General features: G+C 35.7%; 1 protein-coding gene across 1 annotated transcript; it reads left to right on the forward strand.

Moving 5' to 3' along the window:
- Positions 1 to 4744: 4744 nt before the first annotated feature.
- Positions 4745 to 5612, forward strand: LOC149539530 (disease resistance response protein 206-like). Its single transcript, XM_089800778.1, has one exon. The coding sequence runs from the start codon at positions 4833 to 4835 to the stop codon at positions 5409 to 5411; it is 579 nt and encodes a 192-aa protein (XP_089656904.1). The 5' UTR covers positions 4745 to 4832; the 3' UTR covers positions 5412 to 5612.
- The last annotated feature ends 4872 nt before the right edge of the window (positions 5613 to 10484 follow it).

Genomic DNA, 10484 nt, shown 5'->3' on the forward strand with positions numbered 1-10484 from the left:
ATGAATTCAAGTTATGAATGATTAATTTAATTTTAGCACAAGTACTATGCAAGTGTGTATGTATGCATGTGAACTAATTTACATACATACATGCACATATACATACAATCATCATAATCAATTATCCTTAAATTTGACTAGAGCTATTATATATGAATAAGAGATTCATGTTTAGAAAGAAAACAAAAGAAAATTTACATGGGTACCTCTTCTCCCCTTGAAGAAAATTATAGAGCAAGGGCACAAAGATCAAAAGGGAACATATTCAAAATCCTAGATCTCCACTGATCTCCACCAACATTTAGAGCTCTCTACTCTCTTTCACATGAAACTCTCCAAAATCAATAAAAAAGAACGGGGAATGATTAATGTTGTCTTTTCTTTTCTTTTTTGTTTATAATCCATAATCCATAATCCACAATCCACAAGATCTCTTTGTATACATACATACATACATACATACATATATGCATAGATACATATATACATACATATATACATACATATATACATACATACATATATACATATATACACACATACATGAAAAAAACAATGCACTTTCTAAGAGTTTACAATTTTTCAACAAAATTAACTTTTTACAAGAAAATGCATCTAAAGAACTTTTAGCATGGAAGCAAGAACATGGTGTTGAAACAGTACAAAAAGTGCTTGACATGAGAAGTCCACAAGTGAGGGTGTTGACCAATCTTGAAAAATTGAGTGCTCAAATGAGAGCTATTGATGATCAAACACCTATGAAAAAGTTACAACACACTATGAAGCTGATTTTAAATAAGGTAGAGGTAGGTATTCAGAAGTTTGATAATAAAAATTTAAGGCACAAGAGCAAAGGAGGAGTAGCTTTAGAAAGAGAATAGAAGGAGCAAATTTAGAAAGAGACTGGATGATAGAAACAAAAACTAGACAACATAGAGGATATTATGGGAGCCACTCAATAGAATCTAGAAAAGTGTTGTGGTAGGTACTATGACATTGGAATCACTTGCAAGGGTCTTTGAGAATTTACAGTCCAAATATCAAATGCTTACAAGAGTGTTTCAAGTATTGGAAAAGTCTCCTTGCGATGATCCCAAGTGTCAAATGCTAATAAGAGTGTTTCAAGGTTGGGAACCACTTCAACATCCTTTTCAAGGTTTAGAGGTAATGTCATTGTGGAAGAGGCTTCTGCAAGGGAATGAGCCTCGTGATAATGGCATTTATACAAAAGCAAAACTTGCTTCATCAACTCCTCACTGAAGTTATTCTTCAATTCCTTGCATATGCAATTTTATCATCTTAGAAAACTATATTTGATCCTGCTAGCTGGGAAAAACTAATTGTTCATTTTATTGTATATAATCTGATGACAATTCTAAAAGAATTTGTAATCAACCCAGCTAGTCAACAACTAGATCCATTTAACGTGTTATGGCTAGTTTCTTTCTAAAAATATCTACTATTCAATATGTTTTTGTAAAACTTCTTGCAAACTCTACCTATTTTTCCTAGTCTGCATTATTTTTGTGGAGGATCTTGAAGTAATTCACTTAGCACAAGTTGAGTGATTTTTTTTTTTAAATTTGGATTGTAGAATATGTATGTAGTTGGATCAATTTTTCTGTTGTGTAGCTATTATGTAATAAGCACCTTAAAAAGGATCTCTAAATATACATTTTGAAAAGGAGATATAAAGAGATACTTGTTTACAAGGAAAAGAAACCAACATTTACATGCCCTTGAAGAAAATCACAGAGCTAGAGCATGGCAACCAAGTCACAAAGCAAGTGTACAACATGGCAACGAAATTGCTAAGCGAGGGTATGACATGGCAAAAAAATCTCAACATTTACAAAAGGAGATATAAAGAGATGCCTGTTTACAAGGAAAAGAAACCAACATTTACATTCCCTTGAAGAAAATGGAAAAGCTAGGGCATGACAACCAAATCACGGAGCAAGTGCACAACACAGCAATGAAATCGCTAAGCAAGGGCATGACATCAAAATCATAGAGCAAGGGCACAACAATGAAACATAGAGATCACAAGGGCATGGCAACCAAATTGCAAAGCAAGGGCATGACAACAAAATGTAGAGATATATCACAAGAAAGAAATGTACCAAACACATATGCATAATCATGAGGCTCATTCCCTTGTAGATGCCATAACCCAGTTAAATATACATATATATCAACCTAACTAATCAACAACTAGACCAATTAACTAGGTATGACTTGTTTCTTTCTAAAAATATCTACTATGATATATTTTTGTAAAATTTCTTTGGAACTCACCCCATTTTTTATGGTCTACATTATTTTTGTGTAGGATCTTGAGGTAAGTCAGTTAACATGGTTGAGTGAGTTTTATCATTTTATTATTTGGATTTTGGAATATGTATGCAGTTGGATCATATATATAATAAGCACCTTGAAAAAGATCTCTCTAAATATATAAAGAGATACATGTTTAGAAGGAAATATAAATACATACATGTTTACAAAGAAAATAAAAGGATATTTACATACGTACCTCTTCTCGCCCTTGAGGGAAATCGCAGACCTAGGACACGTAGATCACAAGGGCATGACATGACATTGAAATCACAGAGCAAGGGAACAAAATGACAATGAAATTATAGAGCAAGGAAACGACAACAAAATGCAGAGATCACAAGGGCAAAATAACCAAATGCATTGATCATAACCTAGGTGCCACAAGAATGTTCATAGCTCTCCACCTCTTTCGCATGCAACTCTCTCCAAAATCAAAACAATGGAAAATGATTGTCGTGCTTCTTCTTTTTTTGTTTTATGCTTGCGAGGGCATCTCAATTACGATGCCAATGTTGGTATTGCGATAGTATCAATGAAAATTGCAAAATATATATATGAAAATGACCACAAATTACACTATCATCATGACTTCACGTCACAATTTGAGCCCAAATGTTGTAGTGAACCATGGATCATTCTTATAGTGTTAGAGGTTCATAATTATATATGTATTGTTAGAAAAAATCTTATAAAAACTATTTGAATTTTCTAAAACTTGTGGAATGTCACGCTATATTGAAATTTATCTTGAAGACTTTTGCAAGACAATTTTTTTTGGCAAGATGCATACTCATTTTATGGTTTCAAATTAAGAAAACTTACAATGATTATAAATAAGATTAAGAAAATAAAATGGCATTCACAAACCACCACTATGACAATTTGCATCGTTTCACGCCTACAATGGTAAGAAGGGGTCGAGTTTTATACATTGTTTCAAATCTGCTATGTTTCGATATCTAGCACTATTGACTTAAGAAAAATAGATGTACAAAATGCAATGTGTGTTGCTACCTATATGTATTGATTTGGTATATGTTAAAGCCTCATTTTATAAAACCTTAAAGGTGTCCCAACATTTTTAACTACTTTCCAGATGTGTGCACATCTCTTGAATGAAAAGTTTGAGGATGGTGTGGAGGATAGGTGCTCGACATGCCTAAAACAGATAGAGAGATTCATGGCTAACAGTAGGATGTGCAAACAATGCTTACAATTAATTGAACACTTGAATTTGAGGAGAAAAAATATATCTTGTAGTTAGTTACTCCAACCTGTGTTATGTAATTACACAACAACATTGCATGCGCTTGACTCAACAATATATGATAGTACTACAATCACATTCGCTTGACTCAACAATATATGATAGTACTATAATCACATGTGCTTGACTCAACAATATGAAGACATCATTTTCATATCACTTTTTGAATTTTGAAAATGATGAAAACGAACATATATGTTGCACATCAGCAGTGTATCAAACTAATTAGATTAATACTCTCATAAAATTTAAATTTGTTGTCCTCTTATATTAGTTTAAATTTACTAAAAAATATTTGTTCCCCATTATCTCTTCCAGAAGTGTCTATACAGCCGACTAGATTCTTCGAATAAATCACTTTTAACGTTTAATAATTAACATGGGCCGGACCAGTCAATCCCCACGGGGTTTAGAATTATTTCAAAAGGATTTTCTGATTTCTTATTTAATAAACAAATTGCAATGGAGGTAATTCTGTCGGCCACTCACTAACCATTGCACCTTTTTAGGATAGAATTGCCAGTATTACAAAATTAGAAACTTCACACCGAGATGCCCGAAGACCAAAAGGTTATGAAAATCAAATTTGTTCAAGTCCCGATACTTTCGAGGTACTGTTATTCGCACATCCTTCCGTAAAGAAGAGCTCTGCCATTGCAGTACACACACTAAAAACTGGATGGTCCGATTATTAAGTTCCCACACTAGGGACCACCTGTCATGCTCACTGCAGGCCCATTTCAAAAATTAAAAGTTCACACACCTACCCACTCAGAAGACCCGTGATTTGTCTATTTCTATGTCAAGCTTGGAAAGCTTCTTTTGCTTGAACACAAACAAGAGGCAATGAAGAAACAAATAAAGAAAAACATTTGTTTGAAAAAACAATATTAAATATCTCATTTGGAGAGACTTGCACGGAAGCTTCAATCGTTAAGATCACAAGCTTTCAAACAAAAGTGTTACTGTTGGAGATAAGCATTTTCGCCTGGCTCTTTGAAGAAATGAGTGGAAAGAGCGAATGCAGAAAACCAAACTGATGTAACCCTCAACCACCATTGACTAAAAGGACAGTATCTTTGAAATCACCTCAATCAGTATGTGCATTTCAGTCTTATATAAAGAGAGCTCTAGTGCAAACTGAAATACCCAACTTCTTTCTCTACTTCAAAACTCTTCTTTCTTCTTTCTTCTTTCTTCAATCATTCCTGATATATTTTGCACAATGGCAATCTCGAATGGTAGAGTTCTTAACTTGTGCATTATGTGGCTTCTTCTCTGCATTGTCTTGCTGAATGGTGCAGATTGCCATAGCTGGAAAAAGAAGCTTCCAAAGCCATGTAGGAATCTTGTTTTGTATTTTCATGATATTCTCTACAATGGTCAAAATGCGGGGAATGCAACATCTGCACTTGTTGCGGCCCCTCATGGAGCTAATCTCACCATTATGACTGGCAACAACCATTTTGGAGATCTTGCTGTGTTTGATGATCCTATTACTCTTGACAACAATCTTCATTCTCCTCCAGTAGGAAGAGCTCAGGGCTTTTATTTCTATGACATGAAGAATACATTCAATGCTTGGCTTGGCTTTACATTTGTGCTGAATTCAACGCATCATAAGGGCACCATTACATTCAATGGAGCAGATCCCATCCTGAATAAGTACAGAGATATATCTGTCGTGGGTGGTACTGGGGACTTCTTGATGGCCAGAGGAATTGCTACAATCGATACTGATGCATATGAGGGAGATGTTTATTTCAGGCTAAGGGTGAATATCACTCTCTATGAGTGTTACTGATTAATGGGTATTCTATCTAAAAGAATTGAATCTTCTACGGCTATATTATATTGAGAGCGGATGTAGTAGAGTTTTATTAGTAAGCAGTGAACCATGAGATCATTGAAAATTGTGTACTCATGCAGAGTTTTCATATTTATAAATTGTTTTTTGAAATCCTTATTTAGTTTTTTTTAATAAAGTCTTCACCTCTATTTCGCTTGTGGATTGTGGAGAAATGTGTCAGGTAATAATTTATAAATAAGAAATATAAAGTTTTATCAATTTATAGATTTTTATTTTATATTAAAATTATTAAACCTTTTCAAAAGATATACTGTCAATGAAGAATGAAATAATCTAAGGAACATCTACAATGTAATGAAATACTTCAAAAAGATTTCAGGCTTCAACTCAACTTTTAGAATAATATAAGTTGTCTGTAAAGTAGTCACCATGGAATTCAGATTTATGATATTGCAAGAAAGAGAATTTGGACTAGAATAGTTCTTAATTTTGAGTTCTAGCAAAGCCCGTTTCTCAAGAATATTAGTGTGCTTGATATAGATAAGAAAAATATCATATCTAATTTATACCCAATTTTTTTTTTTTAAATGATAAAAATGGTGAAATCATAAATATAAAATAAATGAAACTTTAGAAAAAAATTGTATCTCAGCTTGTTCTAATCAATACGTGAACATTAATATAGATTTTTTTTTGAAGATAGAAAAATGATTTCATATAAGGTGATAAGGAGTTCAAATTTTGTATGGGTGTAAGTGAACATAACATTGAACATATGAAAATTCTTTATGAAAACTATAAATTATATCTCCAGAAATCTTTTAATTAGTTTGAAATATTTTACAATAAGATCATTATTTATGCCAAAGTTTTGAGAGGTACTTAGTTTAGTATAGTTGGTGAGGTGTATAAAAATAATGAAAAATAATGGACACGATTATGATATAGTTTTTTATGAAGAGTTTAAAAGATGAGAACATTTTCTCATTTAAGGGGAACAAAAGTTTACATTTTACATAGGGTGTAAGTTAAACATTGAAAAAAATGAAAAACTACAAATTATATATTTGGAGAAACTTTTTAAGGTGTTCATAATATTTAATAATCTCATTATTCCTTGTAAAAATGTTAGAGAATCTTTTTCTATTTTAGTTGGTAACTTATATAAAATGATGTTAACAAGTACTCATAAAAGAATGCAATTGTCAATTGCTTTAAAATATTTTAATACAAATAGAACACATATTACAATATATTATTATTATCAATAAATGACATATGCCTTATATTTATTAATTTGAAAAAAATTACATTTTTATCCTTATTCAAAGTGTGTACTAGGAGAAATAGAATCGGGATAAAAAGTCCCAATCTAGCTTCGGGCATGGTCACTCTAAATACTAGTTTGTTACAAAAACCTTGTGTTAGGAGGTCTTAGAGGAAGGAAGGAAGGACATAATCCTTTCCTTTAAATGTTCATATAAGACATGTTTATATTAAGACCTCTTGCTTAATGAAGATTGTACCCATTCCAAAGCCAAAAATTTCATTAATTCCTACAAAATGTCTTGGCTAATATCCTTCAGTAGTGTTTAAGATATAAAAGAAAGAAGTTCTTAGAAAATAATAAGCATTTACCTATCTATTGCATAGCAATGATGTTTAGCCTATGATCAAGTTTAACAAAAAGACCAAAATAATTCTTCTAAAAGAATATCATAAAATTGGATGAAAGACATTTGAATAACACATAAGTAAATCCATCCATGAAAATTATTGCCCATGTTACTTAAACTTTCCAAAAACATACCTAAAATCACATTTGTAATAGGAAACTCAAAAAAGTCATGTACAATAATCAGACACTTGCTATATTTGTTATCTCTATCTAGGAACAAATATACTTTCCTTAGAATCCAACTAAAACCTTAAGATCATTTCAATAAATTAATATTTCCAAAAAAATCCATACTTGGATAGTAGAATTGGGTAAGTGAACAAAGTTGTGGTGCCAAAAGGGGGTATAAGTGGACACCTTTTTCCTGAAATCTGCAAATTTTGAACTTCAACAAGAATTTGAAGATAGTTACACTCAAAATTTTCAGATATGACAAAAAAAAAAAAGTCGTAGTCCTTTGAATCTAGTTTCTAAACTACTAAATTTTTTTCAAAATGGTTTAGTTTTAGGTCCTCAAAAAAGGGGGCCACAAAAAGTGGTATTGTTTATTCCAAAAAAACATAACACAGTACAAAGTGTGGCCCCCCTAAAATTTTAACTTTTTTTTTGAAATTTTTTAATCGCTCTGGTCAAAAGTTACTTAACACTATTTAGTTTATCCCAGATTTTTTGAGTAATTTTATAATGTCTATTTTTTTAATGAATTTTTTAACTAGACATATCCCAAAAATGTGAAATATCTATGTGCTTCCCCTAGAAATAATTGAAAACTAATCTAAAATCAAAACTTTTTTTTTTCAAAGAGTGTAGAATGGAGTCTAGTTTCTTAAAAACTAAGTTGTTACAAAATTGGATGAATGAGCTAAAATGTATAGCCCAATTAGTACGTGGTGGTTTTTGACAAAAAATGAACATACATTCAAAAGAAATTATAGATGAAAGGCTTGAAATAGTTCAAGTTAAAAATAAATTATATGGTTAGATAGCTAACACAGAGACCTATAATGCTATGTAACTTGATCTTATCGATACCCAACCACGAGAAATCTTGAAGGGGAGCACAGAAGAAAAAATAATCATTTTTTGTATGTTTGCTAGAAAACACTTCTCAGGCTTGTTCATCAAATCCAAACCTTTGGGTTGGATCTCCAAGGCAAAACCAAGCCTTAGGCTTGGGTTTGATTAAGGTTTAAATAGCGTGTGTGCCCTATAGTGCACACGTGCTATAGCATGCATGCACTATTTAAACCTCAGTTCTAAATAGCGTGTGCATGCTATAGGATGCATGCACTATTAAGATGTAAGTTGCAAAAGAGAACTAGGTGGGGGGGGGGGTATAGGGGAATGGCTATGTGTGTTCGTGAAAGAGATAGAGAGAAAGTAGGGGATAGGAGAGGGGAGAGAGTACTGGATGGGAGAGAGAAAGTGAGAAAGAGTAGGGGTGGTAAAGAGAGTATAGGATGAGAGAGAGAGAGAGAGAGAGAGAGAGAGAGAGAGAGAGAGAGAGAGAGAGAGAGAGTGGCAAAGAGAGGAAGTGTGAGAGAGAGTAGGGGTGGAAAAGAGAGAGTGCAGGATGGGGGAAAGAGATTTAAAGTAGGGGATGGGAGAGAGAGGAAGTGTGAGAGAGAGTAAGGGTGAAAAAGAGAGAGTGTGGGATGGGGGAAAGAGATTTAGAGTAGGGGATGGGAGAGAGAGGAAGTGTGAGAGAGAGATTAAGAGTAGGGGATGGGGGAGAGAGAGAGTAGGCGATGGGAGACAGAGTGGGAGAGGAAGAACTTGAGAGAGAGGAGGATGGGAGTGCATGTGTGTGAAAGAGAGAGAGTATGGAATGGGAGAGGGGGAAACAGAGTAGCTCAAGAGAGAGTAGGGGATGAAAGAGAGAGTAGGCAATGGGAGAGGGAGTGGGAGAGGGGGAGACAGGGGGGAATAGAAATGTGTGTGTGTGTGTGTGTGTGAGAGAGAGAGAGAGAGAGAATGGGATAGGAGAGAGTGTGAAAATTTAAGAGAGACTAGAGGGTAGCAGAGAGAGAGAGAGAGAGAGAGAGAGAGAGAGAGAGAGAGAGAGAGAGAGAGAATGGAGAGGGAGAGAGTGAGAGTGAGAGTGAGAGAGAGAGAAATCAGTGGAAGAAGGAGTGGGAGAGGGAGAGCAAGTGAGAGAAAAAGTAGGGGATGGAAGAGGAGAGAGGGGGGATGGGTGTGTGTGTGTGTGAAAGAGAGAGAGTCAAGAATGAGAGAGGGGGGGAGAGAGAGAGAGAGAGAGAGAGAGAGAGAGAGAGAGAGAGAGAGAGAGAGAGAGAGAGAGAAGGCTATGGGAGAGGGAGTGGGAGGGAGAGAGACGTGGAATGGAAGCATTCAAGAGAGATAGAGTAGGGGATGGGAGAGTGTAGGCAGTGGGACAAGGACTGTGAGAGACAGAGAGGGGGGGGTATGGGAATGTGTATTTATTTATAAGAGAGATAGAGTAAAGGATGGGAGAGAGTGTGAGAGTTTGAGAGAAAGTAGTAGGGGATGGGAGAGAGAGTGAGAGTAAGGGATAGGAGAGAGAGAGAGAGAGAGAGTAGAGAGGAAGAAAGAGAACTTGAGAGAGATAGACAATAGGTAGTAGGAGAGGGAGTGGGAGAGGGAGAGGGAGAGGGAAAGAAATAGGGGGGATGGGAGTGTGTGTGATAGATGTACAAAGTAGGGGATGGGAGAGAAGAAGAAGAGTGGGGGGATAAGAGTGTGTGTATCTATGAAAGTGAGAGAGTAGGGGATGGGAGGGAGTGGGAAAGTGTCAAAGTAGGGGGTGGCAGAGAGAGAGAGAGTACGACAATGGGGGAGAGAAAGTAGGTGGTGGGAGAGGAAAAGAGAGAGGGGAGATGGGAGTGTGTGTGTGTAAGAGAGATAGAGTAGGGGATGGGAGAGAGTGTGAGAATAGGGGGTGGATGAGAGAATGAGTATGATGATGGGTGAGAGAAAGTAGGTGGTGGGAGAGGGAAAGAGAGAGGGGGGATGGGGGTGTATGTGTAAGAGAGATAGAGTAGGGGATGGGAGAGAGTGAGAGTGTGAGAGAGTAGGGGATGGGAGAGGAGAGAGAGAGAGAGTATGGGATGGGGGAGAGTGTGAGAGTGTGAGAGATTAGGGGATGGAAGATGAGAGAGAGAGAGCAGGGGATGGGGGAGAGAAAGTAGGCGGTGGGAGAGAGAGTGGGAGAGGCAGAGAGAGCTTGTACAAGATGGGAGAGAGAGAGAGTAGAGGGGGAGAGAGAGAACTTGAGAGAGAGAGATAGTAGGTACTAGTAGTGTGAGTGTGAGAGAGAGTAGGGGGTCGTAGAGAGAGTACAATGATGGGGGAGAGAAAGTAGGCAGTGGGAGAGGGAGAGAAAGGGGGAATGGGAATGTGTGTAAGAG

Source organism: Cupressus sempervirens, chromosome 9 (genome assembly GCF_028749045.1).
Source record: "Cupressus sempervirens isolate cs-2001-9-10 chromosome 9, ASM2874904v1, whole genome shotgun sequence".
In the NCBI taxonomy this organism is placed as follows: domain Eukaryota; kingdom Viridiplantae; phylum Streptophyta; class Pinopsida; order Cupressales; family Cupressaceae; genus Cupressus; species Cupressus sempervirens.

What these genes read in the sequence shown, in the direction of transcription:
- LOC149539530 (XM_089800778.1), top strand. Translation starts at nt 4,833, where the DNA reads ATGGCAATCTCGAATGGTAGAGTTCTTAACTTGTGCATTATGTGGCTT.